This window comes from Prionailurus viverrinus, chromosome B4, assembly GCF_022837055.1.
Source record: "Prionailurus viverrinus isolate Anna chromosome B4, UM_Priviv_1.0, whole genome shotgun sequence".
Taxonomy (NCBI): Eukaryota; Metazoa; Chordata; class Mammalia; order Carnivora; family Felidae; genus Prionailurus; species Prionailurus viverrinus.
Genome location: NC_062567.1, coordinates 22,100,904 through 22,123,688, shown reverse-complemented (window position 1 = coordinate 22,123,688; position 22,785 = coordinate 22,100,904). Strand labels below are relative to the sequence as shown.

General features: G+C 38.4%; 1 protein-coding gene across 1 annotated transcript; it reads left to right on the top strand.

The window, feature by feature from the left end:
- The first annotated feature begins 93 nt into the window (after positions 1-93).
- Positions 94-21,057, top strand: LOC125171332 (patched domain-containing protein 3). Its single transcript, XM_047868660.1, is given in 5 exon segments — positions 94-1,104; positions 2,019-2,140; positions 16,759-16,904; positions 19,537-20,621; positions 20,623-21,057. Coding segments are annotated over 5 exon segments (2,652 nt in total). The 5' UTR covers positions 94-240.
- The last annotated feature ends 1,728 nt before the right edge of the window (positions 21,058-22,785 follow it).

Sequence of the window (22,785 nt, the reverse complement as noted above, 5' to 3'; positions counted from 1 at the left end):
GTTTGAGACCCTGGCGTTTCCTTCCCGGAAATGAGCCTTAGTCCCTCCGAGGTGGCGCCAGAGGCCCGGCAGGAGGCGGAGGCGGAGGCGCCTGCGCCGGCGGAGCGGGAGCCCGCAGCGGAGGAGCCGGGGCCCAGGTCAGAGGCGAAGCGGCCACCCGAGGCAAGGCTGGGCTCAGAGCCGCTGCCGGCCTCCAAGGAGGAGTCAAGAGTAGTTCTTGGGTGAAGACAGGAACCCGAGATGACCTGGGCTTTAGGGCAGTTGCCAGAGCCCTCTGGGGCGCCCCATTCACATCCGGTGTCAGTGAGGGGGGATTCCTCGCTGCCTGCATATCCGTCGGAAAACTGGATGTCTGAGAGACCCCCTTGCCACACCGACTGTCTGGAGGCGCCCCTCTCCTGCGTCTTCCGAAGACTGGGATGCGAAGTGGGCGCGCACCCCTGGATCTTCCTGCTGGTGCCCATGGTGCTGATGGCCGCTCTGGGCACCGGTTTGATTTACCTGCCCAAGGATGTAGAAGAAAATTTCGAGGAGCAGTACACCCTCGGCCAAGGCCGAGAGGCGCTTTGTGCAGAACACTTCACCGCCAACGACTCTTATGGCTTCTCCATCTCCAGGAAGAGCACCGAGGTCAATTTCGCTTGTATTCTAGCGGTCTCCAACACGACCTCCCTGCTAGAACCAGCAATCTTATCAGAAGTTAGTAAAGTGGATGACGTGATCCAAGATCTGTATGCGATGGGGGAAAACAGAACCCAGATCCACTACAATCAGGTGTGTGCCAAGCACCAGGGTCTCTGCGTGCCTTCCAACCCATTCCTGTATGCCTGGCAGATGAACAGGGACCTCGACCTGAGAAATGTCACGTTCCCAATCTACAGCCACACCGGTCAGCCCATCTACCTGGCTGGCACCATTGGAGGAACCTTCTTAGGCGAGAGGATGGGAATGAACCAGTTACTCCTGGAAGCCAAAGCCATGAGATTGCTCTGCTACCTGAAAACTGAGGATCGAGAGGACAACGAGCATAGTAAGAAATGGTTGATCCATTTCCTGAACCAATTTAGCAACATTGAAAAGCGTCTGGCCTTGAAGAGGATCCAGGTATCTGGTGGCTGAGTTTTATAGGGAGGGTTTATAGGCTGAGTTTTATAGACCGGGAGAAGGTGGGAGGGGTAAGAACACGTTTTCCAAGTAGTAGCACTCCTGGATTATTTGATGGAGTCCTTGACTTGCAGCTGGGAGTGCTCTACTCTGTTTGGCACTTAATCCAACTTCCTTAATCTCACACACCAAAGGATGCCACACAGCATAAATCCTTAATAATATTCTGGTGGAAAACACAAATCCTACATCCTTAAGGTAGGTCTGCTCAGTGCAGACATTGATCATCAGGTTTTCCAGTCAAATTACTTTAAAATCCTTACTCTCAAAGTCTTTGCTATTTTGGGGAACCCCCTGAAATGTGTTTGGAGTTCATTTGAATAAAAGCAACAAACTTTTAATAAGTTCCACGGTATTATTGAAAAGAGAATTAGCTCACCATTTACCAAGTAAGTTATATAGCCTAGTGCCAGGCACATGCTAGCTATTCTGTAACTAACAGTTGTGAATAAGCCTGGTCAAAGTGAGACAACTATTGGAAAAATACCAGATCCTTCTGAAATATCGATGAAATTAAAATAGTAAAAGACAACGACCTACTAAAATTTTAGAAAAAGCCACAATTTCTGTAATTATGAATGGTTTCACAATCTTAGGTAGATCTCAGATTTTGTGTATTCAGGAGGTTTAAACCTTGGGTTTCTGAAAGAAACTTTAGAAAGCGTGCCACAGATTTGTGGGAAGAAGCACACCTATGTTAATCTTCTTTATTCTAAAATCACGATTCACTTATTTTGATCTTTTACTAAATCTTAACATGTTTCAATCAGTAAGCTGTAGTGTTTCAATAGGGTTTGTGACTCACACAAATATTGGAATGAAAAGTTATTTACTTGAGTAAATTTTTGTGGCAGGTGGTCTACTTTACATCAATTTCTAGACAACTGGAATTTGAAGCAACTTTGATGACAGTGATCCCTTTGTTTCACTTGGCATACCTTCTAATCATATTATTTGCAATCATATCATGCTACATGTAAAATGGTTTCATTGTTTCTTAACTCTTTTTAATAGATATTTTTGGGTGGCAAAATACATATAATTGATATAAAATATGCCATTCTAATCATTTTAAGTGTATATTTCAGTGGCATTAATTACATTCACACTGTTGTGCAACCATCAAAACTATCTGGGGTTTTTTTCATTTTTATGTTTTTACGTTTATTTATTTTTGATAGAGAGACAGAGTACAAGTGGGGGAGGGGCAGAGAGAGAAGGAGACAGAATTGGAAGCAGGCTCCAGGCTCTGAGCTGTCAGCACAGAGCCCGCCGCGGGGCTCAAACCCACAAACCGGGAGATCATGACCTGAGCCCAAGTCGGGCGCTTTATGAGCCACCCAGGCGCCCCACAACTGTCTGTTTCTAAATCTTTCCATCCCCCCAAACAGAAACTGTATAACCCTTAGGCAGTAACTCTCCATGGTCTCCCCCCAGTCCCGGCTAACCTTCATCTACTTTCTATCTCTATGAATTTGCTTATTCTAGAGATTTCATATAAGTGGAATCACACAATATTTGTACTTTTGTGACTGGCTTATTTCACTTGGCATAATGTTTTCAAGGTTCCTCTATATCCTAGCACGTATCAAAACTTCATTCATTTTTATGACTGGTATTTCACCGTATACATACAGCACTGTTTGTTTATACACTTAACTGTTGATGAGCACTTGGAATGTTTCCACTTTTTGGCTTTTGTGAATAATGCTGCAACGAACATTGATGTACAAATATTTTCTTGAGCTCCTGTTTTCGATTATTTTCAGTATATACCTGGGAATTGAATTGGTGGGTGGTGTGATAATTCTATGGTCAGTTCTTTTTTAAAAAAAAAATTTTTAACGTGTATTTATTTTTGAGACAGAGAGAGACAGAGTGTGAACAGGGGAGGGGCAGAGAGAGAGGGAGACACAGAATCTGAAACAGGCTCCAGGCTCTGAGCTGTCAGCACAGAGCCCGACGCAGAGCTTGAACTCACAGACCGTGAGATCGTGACCTGAGCCGAAGTTGGCTGCTTAACCGACTGAGCCACCCAGGCGCCCCTATGGTCAGTTCTTTGAAGAACTGCCAAATCCTACCAGCAATGTATAAAGGTTCCAATTTCTCCACATCCTCACCAACACTTGTTTTTTGTTTTATTGATAATAGTCAACTTAATAGTGACAAAGTGTGGTTTGATTTACATTTTCCTAATTACTAATGATCTTAAGTATCTTTTCATGTGTTTATTGGCCATATGCACATCTTTGGAGAAATGTCTATGCAAGTCCTTTGCCCATTTTTTAATTTGGTTGTCTTTTTGTTTTTGAGTCCTATTGTTGGTGAGTACTTTGTATATTTGGTTTTAAGTTTATTTTTTTTATTTTGAGAGAGAAAAAATATGAATGGGGGAGGGTCAGAAAGAGAGGAGAGAGAGAGAATCCCAATCAGGCTCCACACTGCTAGCACAGAGCCTGATGTGGGGCATGCACCCACAAACCATGAGATCATGACCTGAGCTGAAGTCAGATACTCAACTGACTGAACCACCCAGACACCTCAGTATTTTGTATGTTTTAAATATTAAACCTTTATCAGATACATGATTTATAAATATTTTCTCCCACTCTGTGTATTGTCTCTTCACTTTCTTGATAATGTCTTTAATGCACAAGAGTTTTTAATTTTGATGAAATCCACTTTATCTTATTTTTTTCTTTTGCTATATACTTATATGTAAGAATCCATTGACAAGTTCAATGTCATGCACATTTGCCCTGTGTTTCCTTCTAAGAGTTTTATGGTTTTAGCCCTCATATTTAGGTTGTTGATCAATTTTTAGTTCACTTTTGTATATGTAGTGTGAGTAGGGGTTTAACTTCATTCTTGTGCATGGAAATCCATGTGGAAATCCATGTTTCCATGTTGATTGCTGGAAATCCAGTTTTCCAAGTCCCATGTGATGAACAGACTATTCTTTCCCAGTTGATTGGACTTGGCATCCTTGTAAAAAATCAATTGGTTGTAGATGTATGGGTTTATTTCTGGACTCTAAATTATATGCCATGAGCCTACACGTCTGTTGATGTGCCAGTACCACACTGTTTTGATTCCTGTAGCTTTGTTATGAGTTTTGAAATCTGGAAATCCTCCAATTTTTATCGTCTTTCTCATGATTATTTTGGATATCTAGGACTCCTTGCAATTCCATTTGAATTTGAGGGTTGACTTGTCCATTTCTGGGGTGGGGGGAAGGTCATTGAAATTTTGATAAAGATTGTGTTGAATCTGTAGGTTGCTTTAAGTGAGATTAACATTTTAACAATACTGTCTTCCTGTGAACTAAGGTTGTATTTCCATTAATTTAGGTCTTCTTTAGTTTCTTTCACTAAATTTTTGTAGCTTTCTGTCTTTCACCTCCTTGGTTAAATTTCTTTCTAAATATTTTATTCTTTTAGACATTAAATGGAATTGCTTTTTTCATTTCATTTTTGGATGGTTCATTGCATGTATATAGAAACACAACTGGTATTTGTGTGTTGATCTTGTATCCTGCACCTTTGCTCAATTTGTTTATTAACTCTATTAGTTTTATTGTGGTTTCTTTGGAATTTTCATATATAGAATCATGTAATCTGTGAAAAGGGATAGTTATACTTCTTCATTTCCATTTTGAATTCCTTTTATTTCCATTTCTTATTTAATTCCTCTGGATAGCACTTCCACTTCAATGTCAAGTGTCATTGGTGAAAGTGGGCATCTTTATCTTGTTCCTGATTTTGAAGGGAAATCTTTCAGTCTTTGACTTTTGATTATATTGTTAGATATTCAGTATAATGGTCCCTATCATTTTGAGGAAGTTCCTTTCTATTCCTTGTTTTTGAGGGATTTTTTAATCATAATTGGGTGTTGGATTTTGTCAAATGCCTTTTTTTGCATCTATTGAGATGATCATGTAGATTTTATCCTTTGTTCTATTAGTGTGATATGTTACTTGATGATTTTTCCCATGTTGAACCACTCTTGCATTCCTGGGATAAATCCTAGTTGGTAATGATGTATAATCTTTTTAATGTGCTATTGAATTGGGTTTGCAGAATTTTATTAAGGACATTTGAATCTACATTCATAAGATATTGATCTATGGTTTTCTTCTTGTAATCTTTGTCTGGGATTGGTATCAGTGTATGTTGTTCTCATAGAATGAGTTAGGGAGTGTTTCTTCCTTTTCAACTTTTTGGAAGGACTTGAGAAGGCTTGGTATTGCTTCTTCTTTACATGTTTAGTGAAATTTACCTGTGAAGCCATCTGGTCTTAGACTTTTCTTTTTGGGTGGTTTTTGATTACTGATTCAGTCTTTTTACTTATTCAATGTCTGTTGAGATTTTCTATTTCATCTTGAGTCAGTTTAGATCATTTATGTGTTTCTAGAATTTTGTGCATTTCAAACAGTTTGTTGGCATAAGTTTATAGTATTCTTTATTTTTTAATGTTTATTTATTTTTGAGAGAGAGTGCACAAGAGGGAGAGAGGTGGTGGGGGGGTGGGGGCAGAGGATCCAAAGTGGGCTCTGCACTGACAACAGTGAGCCCCATGCGGGCTCATGACCTGAGATCATGACCTGAGAGGAAGTAGGAGCTCAACCAACTGAGCCACCCGGACAACCCTATAGTGTTCTTTTATAATCCTTTCTATTTCTCTAAGGTTAGTAGTAATGTCTTCAATTTCATATCTGATTTAGTTATTTCTATCTTCTTTTTTCTTTGTCACTCTAGATAAAACTTTATCAAGTTGTTGATCTTTTTAAATAACCAATTTTTGGCTTTGTTGGTTCCCTCCATTGTTTTTCTAGTCTCAATTGCATATATCTCTATTCTAATCTTTTCATTTCCTTCCTTGTTAGCTTTGATTTTGTTTTGTTTTATTTTGTTTCTATTTCTGCAAGATGTCTAGTACCATAAGGTGATTGAAGACCTTTGTTTTTCTTTTTAATGTAGTATAAATTTACCTATGAGCACTGGTGTTGTTACATCCTGTAAGTTATGTTTTGCTGTGTGTTTATTTTCATTTGTTGCTGAGTATTTTCTAATTTCCCTTGTGATTTATTCTTTGACCCATTGGTTATTTGATAGTGAGTTGCTTAATTTCCATACATTTTGAATTATCCAGTTTTCCCTCTATTATTGATTTGTAGCTTCATTCCATTGTTGGTTGAAAAGATACATTGGGTAATTTCAATATTTTTACATTTTCAGACTTGTTTTGTGACCTAACATATTGATCTATTCCAGAGAATGTTTCATGTTCACTTGAGAATAATGTATATTCTTCTATCATTGGGTTGAGTGTTGTATATATCTCTGTAAGGTCTAATTTATTTAGTGTTGTCCATTTCTTCTGTTTCCTTATAGATTATTGGCCTAGATGTTTTATACATTATTGAAAGTGGCATATTGTATTTTCCATCTATTTCTGTCTACAAGTCTGTTAATATTTGTTTAATTTTTGGGTCTCTATTGGCAGTGAATGTATGTTTGTAGATGAATCTTCTTGATGAATTGTTCTTTTTATCAATTTAAAATGCCCTTCTTTGTCTCTTTTAACAGTTTTTTTTTTTAATTTTTTTAATGTTTTTTATTTATTTTTGGGACAGAGAGAGACAGAGCATGAACGGGGGAGGGGCAGAGAGAGAGGGAGACACAGAACCAGAAACAGGCTCCAGGCTCCGAGCCATCAGCCCAGAGCCTGACACGGGGCTCGAACTCATGGACCGCGAGATCGTGACCTGGCTGAAGTCGGACGCTTAACCGACTGCGCCACCCAGGCGCCCCTTTTAACAGTTTTTAAAATAAAATCTATTTCATCTTATAGAAGTATATTCAATCCTGCCCTCCTTTGGTTATATTTATATGGAATATCTTTCTCCATCCTTTAGCTTTCAATCTATTTATGTCTTTGGGTCTATAATGAGTCTCTTGTAGACAGCATATAGTTGAATCATGTTATTTTATCCATTCTGTCAATTTCTACCCTTTTATTCAAGAGTTTAATCCATTTACATTTAAAATAACTGCTGACAAGGAAGGACTTCTGCTATTTTGCTATTTGTATTCTGTGTATCATACAGTTTTTTCGTCCCTCACTTCATCCATTATGCCTTCTTCTATGTTTTGTTTCTATTTTTCTAATGAGTTGTTTGATTCTCTTCTCATTTCCTTTTGCAATGGTTTTGTGAGATTTTCTTTATGGTTACCATGGAGATTCATATAATTCTAAGTTTAAAACAATCTACATTAAACTGATACCAACTTAACTTCAAAAACACACAAATATGCTGCTTCTATACACCTCTGTCCCCCACTCTTTATGTTGTTGTTGTCACAAATTATATCTTTATACACTCTATGCCCGATTACAGATTTATAATTATTTTTATGTTCTAAATTCTGTAGATAATAAAATGTAGGATTATAAACCAAAAATATAGTAATACTTGCTGTTATATTTGACCAAGACCTATGTTTCCTCATATGGCTTAGCATTACTTTTTATTGTTCTTTCTATTCAGCCTGAAGGATTCCTTTTACCATTTCATTTAGGGCAGGTCTAATTAACAAGCCTGCTTAGCTCTTGTTTATCTGGAATGTCTTAATTTCTCCTTCATTTTTGAAGGACAGTTTTGATGAATACAGAATTTTCCGTTGATTTTTTTTTCTTTAAGAACTATAAATATTCCACTGTCTCCTTGCCTCCATGGTTTCTAATAAACAATCAGCTTTTATACTTATTAAGGGTCTCTTATATTTGGTGAGTTGCTCCTCTCTCAGTGCTTCCAAGACTCTCTTTGCCTTTGGCTTTCAATGATTTGATTATAATGTTCTCAGTCTGGGTCTTTTTGAGTTCATCCTATTTGAACTTCATTAAGCTTCTTGGGTTTGTAGCTTCATATCTTCTACCAAATTTGGGAAGTTTTCTGCCATTATTTCTTTAAATATTTTTCCTGCCTCCTTTTTTTTTAATTTTTTTAACATTTATTTATTTTTGAGACAGAGACAGAGCATGAACGGGGGAGGGTCAGAGAGAGGGAGACACAGAATCCGAAATAGGCTCCAGGCTCTGAGCTGTCAGCACAGAGCCCGATGCAGGGCTCGAACTCACGGACCGTGAGATCGTGACCTGAGCCGAAGTCGGCCGCTCAACCAACTGAGCCACCCAGGCACCCCCTGCCTCCTTTTCTCTCTCTCCTGGAACTCCCATAATATGTATGTTGATCTACTGGCTGGTAGACCCACAGATCTCTGAGGTTCTTCTCACTTTTCTTCATCCTTTTTTCTTTCTGTCTCTTAGACTCCATACATTTCAATTGTCCTATTTTCAGTTCACTGATTCTTCTGCCTATTCGGCCTACTGTTGAGTGCCTCTAGTGTTTTTGGGTTTGTTTTCTGTCATTTCAGTTACTGTAGTTTTCAGTTCCAGAATTTCTGTTTGTTTCCTTTAAAAAATTTCTACCTCTTAATATTATTATTTTGCTCATACATTGTTTTTCTTATTTCCTTGTCAGAGCTCTTCTTTAGCTCTGTAAGCATATTTAGAAAAGTGTTTAGGGGCGCCTGGGTGGCGCAGTCGGTTAAGCGTCCGACTTCAGCCAGGTCACGATCTCGCGGTCCGTGAGTTCGAGCCCCGCGTCAGGCTCTGGGCTGATGGCTCAGAGCCTGGAGCCTGTTTCCGATTCTGTGTCTCCCTCTCTCTCTGCCCCTCCCCCGTTCATGCTCTGTCTCTCTCTGTCCCAAAAATAAAAAAAAAAAAAAAAGAAAAGAAAAAAAGAAAAGTGTTTATAGTCTTTGTCTAGTAAGTCCTAGCTTTGTCTTTCCTCAAGGATGATTTCTGTCTATTTGTTTTGTTTCACACATATTTTGAACCACACTCTCCTCTATCTTTATATACCTTGTGATTTGTTGTTGTTGGTGGTGGTGGTGGTTGTGTAGAAAACTGGACATTTGGCTAACTGGAAATCAGATTCCACCCTCCCCAGGGTTTTCTGTTGTTTTCCTATGTGTTTATTTAAGATTAGTGGTCCATTTTCTTTGTGATTTTCCGAAACTATTATTGAAAGACTGTAATTTTTGTTTTTTGTGGTCACTGAAGTTTCTGTACCTTAGCTAGTGTTTTGACATAGATTTCCTTGGATGCCAGGAGCTCTCCCAGTGTTTGCAAAATGGTTCTGTGCCTGGAACCTCCAACACTTACCAAGACTTACACTGTACCTAGGGATCAGCCCTAGGTGAAAGCTTAGGGTCTTCTTTGGTCTTTTCTGAGCATACATCTTGCCCTGGGTAATTTTCTAAATTCCCCAGTATAACTGAGTGCTTTTTAATATCCTAAATTCCCAGAGAAATGCTCCTCATCTTTTTCCATAGGCAGTCTTTTGTATTTTTGAGCTATAATCTTTTGCTCTATGCACATGAGGTTTGTTAATTCAACTTGTGGTGTTTCCAGATTTCTCAACCTGAGTTTTGAGTTAGACAAAACAGAGGAGTGCCTTGAATCAGTCCTTCAGGTAGCCCCCAAATAGGTTAGAACAGACATATAAAATATTTTAGGAATAATCTCTGCTCTGCTTCCTCCAAAAACAGGGAAATGGCTCCATCATGGTAACATGAGCTGTTACCACTTTAAGATCCCTGCTGTCTTAGGGACAGTTTGGGACTGGGGCCACTTTAACACATCTGCCACATTATGATCACTGCCACTTTAAGACTACTATCACACTGGAGAGGGAGACAGGGCATGTAAAATCACTATAAAACATTCCTACTATTTTGAAGTACTCCCCTGATTTTCTTTCATTTAGCACTTGCTTAGTTGCTGTAAGCTTTTGACTGCTTTCCAGAGTTCACAGAATTCTGAAAATATATGCCCGTTTTTCTATATTTCTTTGTCGGGATGAGACTTGGGAAATTCCTACTCCATGTTTTGCTGACATCCATCACTAAACTCTTATTTTTTAAACTTTCTTTTCTCCCCGCCCCCCATTAGCAATAGTGTGCAATCAGATGGAATAGTAAAAACAAATAAATAAATTATGGCCAGTTTTGTTTGATTTGGCATATGTTTTTTACTTTACATATTGTGCCAATTGTGACTAATTGTTCCATTTGGAAGCAGATATGCTGATAGAATTAAATAAGTCCATATTTCTGTATAAATTTGAACTAGTACTTTTAACTATATAAAAAATTAATCTCTAATTTAATTGACTCGGGTGTCCCCATTGTTCGGATGTGGGGTTTACCTTGTTAAGCACTTAAAAATTGTTATCTAGGCATTAGGGTTAGTTTGGGCTCTTGTAATCAGAAAGCTAAAATATTGAAAATATCAGCAAACACCAGTATTTAGTTTTAGAAGTCACCCCATAGAATATATTAATTGAGTGATTCTCACAGCAGAGTTCCAGAGAGGACTCTACACCTACTTATTCTGAAGCCACCTATTGAATCAAGTCTCTAGGGTTTCAGTCTGAAAATCTATATTTCAAAAATGTCTTTAGTTGATTCTCCTGTATAGGTGGGTTTGGGAGCAAATGATATAATTCAACTCTCTAGATTTTAAGGTAGAGAAAAATAAGGCCCCAATAGGTAGAGGGAGTTAACCATGATGGGTATCTCGTTAGAGTTAATAAACTACCTCACAACTTTGTTATTTTGGAAAGAAAGACCACATTCCCTAGTAAACAAACAAAATCAAAAAACTAAGAAGGAAGGGTGAGAGGGAGGGAGGGAGAAAATAGGGGAGGAAGGATGGGAAGGAAAAAAGACCAAATTCAGGCTTGTTAAAGTCATTAGAGTATAAAAATAATGTTAACCTAGTATGGAATCTCCAAGGTACCAACAATTGGCTTGACAAAACTTTCCTACTAGGTAGTTGGTTCTGAATATACAAATTTATATCAATTCTTGCTTGTCTTTACTAATAATTATGGACAGTAGTACAGAAAATCTTATACTGAAGGCAATTAGAAAATGATTTTTTTAGTCTTTATTTAATTTGAAAGAGAGAGCATGGTTGAGTGAGCAGAGGAGAGGCAGAGAGAGAGGGAAAGAAGGAATCCCAAGTAGGCTCTTCGCTGTCAGAGCAGAGCCCGACACAGGGCTTGAACTCACAAACCAGGAGATCATGACCTGAGCCGAAACCAAGAGTCGGATGCTTAACTGACTGAGCCAGCCAGACACCCTTAGAAAATGATTTATATTTATTTGTCTTTGAAGACTTTATGTTTATGTAACCAGAATATGAAACACATAGGACTCATGAGGTATAAACATAATGCAACTTTATTTTTGTCTCCCTTTGTTCCCTTTAAGTTTTGTAGGTAAGAGCAAGTTCTTCCTCTGCCCCATGAAAACTCAGACAGGCCATGTGACTTTTGTGGTCATTAGTAGGTAGGACAAAATCCTCCAGTCAGAGTTCAAATGTCCATGTCCACGTCCATGTCCATGTAATAAACAAAATTGGTAACTTGATTTAAAGTTAAGGTGCCCTCCAGCACCCTTTGCTAGAGCATGCTGCATGGGATAGCCCTTAATGGAGAGAAAGGAGCTTACCAGTTCTCTTCTTTTTTTTTCTCTGAATATAATTTATTGTCAAGTTAGCTAACATACAGTATAGTCCTGGCTTCTGGAATAGATTCCCATGATTCATCACTTAACATACAACACCCAGTGCTCATCCCAACAAGTGCCCTCCTCAATGCCCATTACCCATTTTCCCCTCACCTCACCCCCCCTCACTTCCCCCCCCAGAGAAATCAAGCCTCAGTTCTCTGTATTTAAGAGTCTCTTATGGTTTGCCTCCCTCTCTGTTTGAAATGATTTTTTACCCTTCCCTTCCCTCATGGACTTCTGTTAAGTTTCTCAGATTCCACATATGAGTGAAAACATATATTTGTCTTTCTCTGACTGACTTATTTCTCTTAGCATAATACCCTCCAGTTCTATCCACATTGTTGCAAATGGCAAGATTTCATTCTTTCTCATTGCCAAGTAGTATTCCATTGTATATATAAACCACATCTTCTTTTTTAAATGTTTTAAATTTAATTTATTTTTTAAAATTTACATCCAAGTTAGCATATAGTGCAACAATGATTTCAGAAGTAGATTCTTTAATGCCCTTACCCATTTAGCCCATCCCCCCTCCCACAACTCCTCCTACAACAGTAATCCTCTGTTTGTTCTCCATATTTAAGAGTCTCTTATGTTTTGTCCCTCTCCCTGTTTTTGTATTATTTTTGCTTCCCTTCCCTTATGTTCATCTGTTTTGTATCTTAAAGTCCTCATATGAGTGAAGTCACATGATATTTGTCTTTCTCTGCCTAATTTTGCTTAGCATAATACCCTCTAGTTCCATCCACGTAGTTGCAAATGGCAATATTTCATTCTTTCTCATTTCCAAGTAGTATTCCCTTGTATATATAAACCACATCTTCTTTATCCATTCATCAGTTGATGAACATTTGGGCTCTTTCTGTATTTTGGCTATTGTTGATAGCACTGCTATAAACATTGGGGCTCATGTGCCCCTATGAATCAGCACTCCTGTATCCTTTGGATAAATTCCTATAGTGCTACTTCTGGGTCATAGGGTAATTCTGTTTGTAATTTTTTGAGGAACCTCCACATTGTTTTCCAGAGCAGCTGCACCAATTGTGCATTCCCACCCACAGCGCAAGAGGGTTCCCATTTCTCCACATCCTTGCCAACATCTGTTGTTTCCTGAGTTGTTAATTTTAGCCACTCTGGTGTGAGGTGGTATCTCACTGTGGTTTTGACTTGTATTTCCCTGATGATGAGTGACGTTGAGTATCTTTTCATGTGTCTGTTGGCCATCTGGATGCCTTCTTTGGTCTAATCATGTCTTCTGGCTATTTCTTCACTGGATTATTTCAGGTGTTGAGTTTGGTAAGTTCTTTATAGATTTTGGATAATAAGCCTTTATGTTATATGTCATTTGCAAATATCTTCCCCCATTCTGTTGGTTCGCCAGCCCTCTTCTATCCCTTCTCTTCCTGCTTCCCATCTTGCTAAGTTAGTTGGAGCATGTCCAAGGAGAAAAAGAAAAGGAAGAGGGAAATCCTTAAGGCACAGCTGCTGCCACGATGCTTCAATACGTGCCTTCTCTAGGCTTTAAAATAAAACCAATTCTCCTTTGAGTGTGTTTGTAAATTCCTAGGACATCTCCCACTCCTACCTCTCTGTTAGCACTGAGAATCTCTTATCTCTGGTCTGGGCAACAGCCTCCTAGACAGTCCCTAAGACATTGCCCATGCTGCCTGATTCATTTACACTTACATATGAAGGTTATCCTTGCACATACGCATTTACCTCACACAGAAGCCTTATTTGCACCTATTTTAGGGTTCTGTATTTATTGTCTGATTGTGAAGTCATATGAACAAACTTTTTAAAGTAGATGCTCTAGCTTGAACCTCATTCTACAGCAAGTAGTGGTATATTGATCTTCTTGACTCCTTCAAAATTGTCTCACATTTTGGACATGACAACATTTACACCAAATATTAGATCTGTTTCTGAAACAAGCTTGAAAATCTTTCCCTTCTCAAATACACTGTAAACTGTTGTTTACTTATGAGAAACATCATTACCTTTGAAGGAAGATGTGGATCTCTTACCAAACATATAGATTGTTGTCTAAGTATAATAAGTTCTAATTTAGCCCTTCCCTGTCAGGTAAATAAAATATTCAGAAGGTTGGCCATCTTGCTGCCTGCACTGGAGTCATATGGGGAAGGTTTTAGACATAAAGATTCTGCAGCTTCCCTACCAACCTACTGAATCAGGATCTGCATAGCCAGGTTCCAGGAGATCTAAAGTTCTAAGACTTCCCTAGGTCATTCTGGTAAACTGCTTAAAACAAAATCCTTCTCAAGTTCGAGCCCCGCGTCAGGCTCTGGGCTGATGGCTCAGAGCCTGGAGCCAGTTTCCGATTCTGTGTCTCCCTCTCTCTCTGACCCTCCCCCCTTCATGCTCTGTCTCTCTCTGTCCCAAAAATAAATAAACGTTGAAAAAAAAATTTTTTTTTAAAAATCATTCTCAGGGGTGCTTGGGTGGCTCTGTCAGCTAAGCGTCTTGACTCTAGGCTTCGGCTCAGGTCATGATCTCGTGGTTCATGGGTTTGAGCCCCACTTCGGGTTCTGCGCTGACAGTGTGGAGCCTGCTTGCCATTCTCTCTCTCTGTCTCTCTCTGTCAGCCTCTCTCTCTCAAGAGAAATGAATTTAAAAAAAAAAATCTTTCGGGGCGCCTGGGTGGCGCAGTCGGTTAGGCGTCCGACTTCAGCTCAGGTCACGATCTCGCGGTACGTGAGTTCGAGCCCCACGTCAGGCCCTGGGCCGATGGCTCAGAGCCTGGAGCCTGTTTCCGATTCTGTGTCTCCCTCTCTCTCTGCCCCTCCCCCGTTCATGCTCTGTCTCTGTCTGTCCCAAAAATAAATAAACGTTAAAAAAAAAAATTTTTTTTTTTAAATCTTTCTTAGAGACCGGAATATCTGCAAGTGTATTCACCAAACTCCTACAGTGTTCCATCTTCAAATCTTTCCTTCCACTGTGTATTGCACATTAAAGATCATTTAGACAAAGTCAACTCAGCATGTAGTCAAAATAAAGTCACTATAGGCAATAATATACTTCACTCCCTCCCTTACATCTGAAAATTTTATACCAAAAAATCCAGAGACTTGAAAGATGGAATGTCATATGTAACTCATTCATCTTTCTGATTTCAAAGTTCATCTTTGTTACTTTCTTATTTCAAACTGCTATAAACCAACATTGTTGTTTTAAGAAAGTATTAATCATAATCAAATTTTATTCTAACAAGGAATTTTACTTTTGCTCTGGAATTTTGCACATGTGGTTGGTTTGGGGCCCTGAGTTTAACTCATAGCACTGGTGTGTTGAAAAAAATAAAACCATGGTGTAGAAATTTTTTGCAGAATAAGAAAGTTTAGCTATTTTACTGTTGTCTGGCCTAAAGGTCATGGTCATGTTGCTGTATTAGAATCAGTGCTTCTGTTTCCATAGTTGGCTCTCCTAGTCTTCAATCCAAACTTAGTTTCTCTCTCCTCCTAAAAATATCTAGAGACAAGTATAAATCATTGTTTTGAAGCAGTTAACAAAAAAGCAAAATATAAAACCAGAGGTGGTTGTCAATATTTTCAAATGTAATATTGTGGTTATTGGGTAGGTAAAGTGCTGAATCCATACTTTAAAATGCTGCCTATATATTCCCATTTTTGTTGGTCCAGCAAAGAAAAAGCACAGCCTGTGTTATTAAAAATGGACTAGAGGGGCACCTGGGTGGCTCAGTTGGTTAAGTGTCTGACTTTGGCTCAGGTCATGATCTCATTGTTCATGGGTTCAAGCCCCACATCAGGCTCTGCACTGGTAGTGTGGAGCCTGCTTGGTAGTCTCTCTCTCTCTCTGCCTCTCCCCAACTTGTGTCTCTCTCTCAAAAATAAATAAGTAAACTTAACATTTTTTAAGCATGTATTTTTGAGAGAGAGAGAGAGTGAGAGAGTGAACAGGGGAGGGGCAGAGAGAGGGGAGACAACAAATCCAAAGCAGCTCCCAGCTCCAAACCATCAGCACAGAGCTGAACATGGGGCTCAAACCCACAAACCGTGAGATCATGACCTGAGCCAAAGTCAGTTGTTTGACTGAGCCACCCAGGTGCCCCATAAATAAACTTTTTTTAAAAAATGGACTACATTTTTTTTTTAATTTTTTTAACGTTATTTATTTTTGAGACAGAGAGAGACAGAGCATGAATGGGGGAGGGTCAGAGAGAGAGGGAGACACAGAATCTGAAACAGGCTCCAGGCTCTGAGCTGTCAGCACAGAGCCGGACGCGGAGCTCGAACTCACAGACCACGAGATCATGACCTGAGCCGAAGTCGGCTGCTTAACCGACTGAGCCACCCAGGCGCCCCAAAAATGGACTACATTTCTAAATCTTTTGTAATTAGTAGCAACTTTCCTAGAGCCCGCTTCACCAGTAGACAAGAATCCTGAAAACGTTTTAGGAGAAGACTTTCATACATTTTGTTAATCACAATACATATTGAACTGGTTTTGAAATTCAAGAGCTGTTTAGAATTTCATCTATGGCTACTTGGAGTCAAGGGTGGGTGAAAAGAGCACTGAATATGGATACTTTCTCTGCTAGAGCTTGCCCTCCCTTGGCTGTTGTATTCCATTTATACCCTTTGAAGATCAGGGTGTAATTAACCATCTGAAGTATTTGGTATATCTCTATGGCTCTGAACTGGTGGTGAGTGAATGTGCTTGCCCAGCCGCAGAAGAATTGCTCAGAAGTTTGGTAAAAGTACTGATTCACAGCTTTTCTGTTCCCTCCGCCCTTTTTCCCACTTGGTCTGGGACAGTGTCTGGGAATTAAAGGTCTTCAGCAGACAGATACGGGAATTATTGCCCAAGAGCTTTCTGAACAGATGTCCAAGTCGAGAATGTTATAAACTGATGGAATTTCAGTGTGGAGGCTACCACCACAATTCCATGATTTCTCCCTCCAAATGTACAGGTGTGACTGTGTACAAAACAAAATGTGGGCTGCAACCTTTGGAATGATTTCTGCTGCCTTGGCAGTGGTGAACGGCTTTGGCCTGATGTTGTACATTGGGGTGCCATCGGTGATCATAGTTGCAAATTCACCATTTCTTATTCTAGGTGAGTAAAACCAAATGTGAAGCTACACATTGTGTATGTGGGGGTATGGGGTAGATAAGGGAAGGAATTTATGTTAGATTAAGCAAAATAATTATATTCAGGTGGCTCCACATATCCAAAATGAGGTGACAGGAGAGAAGAAAATCAACTTGAAGTGTGTGTGTTTAGAGGCAGAAAAATCTAGTACCCCAAATGGAAAAACAGAGACAAGAGACATGAACAGGCAGTTCACACACACACACACACACACACACACACACACACACATCCAAAATCCAAACTATAAATCACTGGAAGTAGAGGGAAAAAATAATTTGACTTCTCAATTAATGAATGGATGCAAATTAAACCAAAAGTGAGATACCTTGTCTTCTTATTAAATTAATAAATATTAGCAAGATTGAAGATATGAGGAAGGTTGTATATAAATGAATACTCATTCTGCTGGGAGAAAATTATAAATTGTTACACACTTTTTTAAATCGAATTTTGCAACAAATCAAAAGATTTAAACATCAAACAGCAAATATCTTTGGCTTAGCAATTCCATTTTTAGAAATTTGTCTTAACAATTAGACAAGTGCTCAAAGAGCAGAACGAGTATGTTCATTTCAGCATTATTTAGAACAGAAAAGTTTTGAAAACCTAATTCAATATCAACATGGGAAATGTCAACTCAAACACAGCATACTAATACTTTTGAATCATATTCAGTCTTCAAAAGGAGGTAGATATATAATGTTAAATGGAAAATGCTGGCTATGAAACCAGGTGTTTGAAATAGAGAGATACAGTTATATGTGCATATTTGTATAGAGCAAATTCTGGATGGATATACATAAAAATGCAGGGTGGAATTACTATTGTTTATACTTTTTCTCTGCATTTTCATGTACTTCCAGAATTTATTTTACAATAAGCATGAAAAACAAAGGTGTTTATATTATATTTTATTTTTTTAATTTAAAGAGATACCAATTATTTATTTTTTGTTAAATTTATTGTCAAATTGGTTTCCATACAACACCCCGTGCTCATCCCAACAGGTGCCCTCCTCAATGCCCATCACCCGCTTTCCCCTCTCCCCACCCCCCATCAACCTTCAGTTTGTTCTCAGTATTTAAGAGTCTCTTATGGTTTGCCTCCCTCCCTCTCTGTAACTTTTTTCCCCTCCCCCCTCCCCCATCGTCTTCTCTGAAATTACTCAGGATCCACATAGGAGTGAAAACATATGGTATCTGTCCTTCTCTGCCTGACTTACTTCACTTAGCATGATACCCTCCAGTTCCATCCACGCTGCTGCAAACGGCCAGATTTCATTCGTTCTCATTGCCAAGTAGTATTCCACTGTATATATAAACCACATCTTCTTTATCCATTCTATATTTTAGAAAGTAAGGAACTTGGAAGGAATAGTATTTGGTTTCCATGGGGAGACCGTGGAAAAGCTGTTTGCTGGATGTCAACTTATTTACTCTAACTCTTCAGGACCCACCTACCTAGTACACACCCACGCTTAGTCACTCAGTATTCCCCACAGCCATAAATAACTATAGTTAAAGTGTACATAATTGATTTAATATAAACCAGCACTGAATAGTCTGTGTGTACATAGGAGTGTGCTTGTGTGTGTGTGTGTGTGTGTGTGTGTGTGTGTGTGTGTGATTTAAGCAACTCAAGAAGTGTTCAAGGACAATTTCTGAATAAGTTTCTATAAATCACAAAACTAGTTTTTCAATACCTAATACATATCAAGAGTTCATTCTTGGTCCCTAGTACTTCTGATTCTTCCCTTTTGTGCTGCTGAGCCCAAGTGAAATCCTCAAAGCTGGTAAGCCATGGGATGTCAGGATGCAGTTTATGACAGAATGTTTAGACTTGTGTCAATACAGATTCTTCTGTCTTCTTGATCATACCCGTAAAACATCAGAGGCAAAGTTGCAATTCCCAGTACCCTCCCATGTAATCCATGCACAAGATCCCCCCAAATTGAAATTAGATCAGCATTTTATTGCAGTTAATTTCCTTATTTATTTTATTGAGTTTGCATCAATATACATGGAAACAAAGGTATACATGAGTGAAAGTAGTGTCAACTCTAGTAGAAATCTTGAGAGAGGTGAAAACATTGCTGGTTAGATGCTAACTGTACAATAGATAAGTCCAGTTTATATTTTAAGCAACAGAATGTTGGCTTCGTGTGTTTGTGCATTCATTAAGATGGTTTATGAGAGAAAATGGTCCTTCAAGTCATCCAGTAGAATCAAAGATACAATGCTAATCCTGCTTCGACTAACACCTACAATAGGTTTCCTGACTCATCATTACAACACCCTAAATGAAGAGTAGGAGTAGAGTATCCTGTGCTATGTACAAATAATAAGAGTATGAATAAGGCACAGAGTTATTACAGAGGAAGGGGTGAATTCTGTTGTGGATTCAGAAGCAACCAGAGAAAGTGACAGAGAAAGTAATAGTATCAAAGCACAGATCAGGCAAGATAAATAAGACCTAAGAGATGGAAAAAGAAGATGCTTCGAGTTTATGTGTTTAATTTTTCATAGATATTGATATTTTAATATTAATATTAAATATTAAAGTTAATATTTAATATTCTTTGTTTTTTTAACAGGTGTTGGGGTTGATGACATGTTTATAATGATTTCTGCCTGGTAGAAGACCAGCCTCATGGATAACATCAAACAGCGGCTGTCCAGTGTCTATTCCAAAGTGGCAGTGTCCATTACAATCACCACTATCGCCAACGTCCTGGCCTTCTATACAGGGATGATGACCTCTTTCAGGTCCGTACCATACTTTTGCATTTATACCGGAACAACCCTGTTCTTTTGTTATTTTTATAACATCACCTGTTTTGGAGCGTTTATGGCCCTGGATGGTAAAAGAGAAGTAGTCTGTCTACGCTGGTTGAAAAAGCCAGAAACTCCTGACCAAAAGTGTTCCTCATTTAAAAAGTCCTGCTGTGTCCCATGTGATTCTCTCCCAGATGAACAAGAAACTGATGTCCATCCAATGAATTTGTTCTTCAGAGACTATTTTGGCCCTTTTCTCACAAGCACTGAGTCCAAGTTTTTTGTAGTGCTTCTATACATTTTGTACATCATTAGTAGTATATATGGGTGTTTCCAAGTGCAGGAAGCGTTAGACCTTCAAAATTTGGCAAGTGACGATTCCTACATCACACCATTTTTTAATGTAGAAGACCATTTTTCAGATTATGGCCCCAGGGTTATGGTTATTGTTACTGAAACTCTTGACTACTGGGATAAAGATGCTAGGCAAAAACTGGAAAAATGTCTGGTAGATTTGGAAAACAGGGACTATGTAGAAAAAAATGTTACAGAGTTTTGGTTACAAGAGTATGTGCAATATATGGAAAATAGCGGGCAAGATGTAAATGATAAGAATACTGTTATAAACAGTTTGCCCAGTTTTTTAACAAATTTTCCACTTTTTATGTATGATATTAATATTTCATCTTCACATGAAATCATTGCTTCTCGGGGCTTCATTCAGACCATCAGCGTTTCTTCTTCAACCAATAAGAAGATGATGTTATTCCAGTTTCGAAGCATAGCCAAAAAGTGTGAAATTCCCCTAATGGTGTACAACCCAACATTCATATATTTTGATCAGTACACTGCAATATTAGAAAACACTGTTCGAAATATCATTGTTGCATCCTCAACATGAACATAGGTTCATTGTTTCCTTATTGCTAATTCCTCACCCACTGTGTTCCTTGTGGGTAACTTTTGCTATTGCTTCTGTGATTGTGGGAGTAACAGGGTTCATGGCATTCTGGAATGTCAATCTTGATTCCATGTCCATGATTAATCTTGTCATTTGTATAGGGTTTTCTTTCGATTTTTCTGCACACATTTCTTACACATTTGTTTCCAGTTTTAAGCCCTCAGTAAACCAAAAAATAATTGAGGCATTGTATCTGCTAGGCTACCCAGTGTTACAAAGTGCAGTTTCAACAGTAATAGGGGCGTGTGTTTTATCTGCAGCTAAAGCATACATCTTCAGGACATTTTTTAAGATTATGTTTCTTGTTATGGTATTTGGGGCTGCTCATGGCCTAATTTTTATTCCAGTATTCTTAACCCTTTTTTGAAGGTTTGTTTGAATATCCACTAACAAAGACCAATTATAGAATTCCTGCTTGCCACAATCCAATCTGGTAAAAACACACCATTTGAAATAGTCAATAAACTAAAAACAAAGGCATGTTTCCTTGGCTTGGAAATCCCATTTAAAAATGTTATTTAAAATATCCTAAGAAAAACTAATTAGTCTTACATTAAAATATCTTTACTAGGGGCGCCTGGGTGGCTCAGTCGGTTAAGCATCCGACTTCGGCTCAGGTCATGATCTCGTGGTCCATGAGTTCGAGCCCCGCGTCGGGCTCTGTGCTGACAGCTTTTGTTTCATTGTTAGAAGTTTATGCCTGGAGTTCAAGTATTTTATATACTATAATATAAATGGAATATTAATTTCATTATACTTCCTATATCATTATTATGTAAAAGTACAACTTATTAATCCTCCCAGTCTGGGGCTTTGTGTGCCTTTTTTTTTAATTTTTTTTTTTTTAATGTTTATTTATTTTTGAGACAGAGACAGACAGAGCATGAACGGGGGAGGGTCAAAAAAAAGAGAGGGAGACACAGAATCTGAAACAGGCTCCAAGCTCTGAGCCATCAGCGCAGAGCCTGACGCGGGGCTTGAACTCATGAACCACGAGATCATGACCTGAGCTGAAGTCAGACGCTTAACTGACTGAGCCACCCAAGCGCCCCTGTATGCCTTTTCTTAATGGTGTATTTTGACAAACTGAAGTTTTTGAAGTTTTGAAATCAAATTTATCTTTTTTTTTTTTTTTTGGCTAGTGTTTTCTGTGTCCTCCCTAAGAAGTCATTGCCTATTCTAAGATCACAAAAAAAATCCATCCATGTTTTCTTCTCAAGGCTAACAGTTTAATTTTACATTTGGGTCTATGATCCATAGATCTATATTTGTTGAGAAGTGTGGATAGAAGTTCATTATGTTCCCATAATAATTATCCATTCAGTTGTCCCAGCATCATTAGTAAAAAGACTACATTTTCAGCATAGGATTAATTTGGGACCTCTGTCAAAGAAACAATTGACAATTTGTGTGTGGCTCTGTTTCTGTGCATTGATCTGTTTGTCTGTTCTAAAGCCAATGCCACAGTGCCTTGATTACTGAAGCTATATATTAACTCTTGAAGTCAGGTTGTATAATTTATCCAGCATTTTTCTTCTTTTCCAAATTGCTTTGGCTATTCTAGGTTCTTCCCATTTAGATACTCATTTTAGAATCACTTGTCAATTTACCAGAAAGCCTTCTGGGTTCATGATTGGGTTATGGTGAATCTACAGATCAATTTGGGGAAAATAGGTATCTTAGCCATTTGGAATATTCTAATCTGTGAACATGGTTTATCTTTCCATTTATTTATGTCTTCTTTAATTTCTCTCAGGAATATCTTACAGATTTAGGTAGATTTACTTCCAAATATTTTTATCTTTATGGCATTGTAAATAAATTTAAATTCCTTTTCCATTTTGCTTTTACTACTACATAAAAATACAATAGATTTTGGTATACCTACCTTATATGTGTAACCTCATTAGGTTCATTTATTAGTTTGTGTGGATCTTTGTAGTTTCTGTAGTAGTTTTTATCTGTGCAATTATGTAAAGGTCACAGAAAGGCCATTTTATTTCTTCCAATATAATCTTTATCTCTTACTTGGCTTACTGCTTAAAACATCCAGTAAAATGTGGGAAAACATTCTAAAGGCCACATCTCACTGCCTTGTTCCCAACTC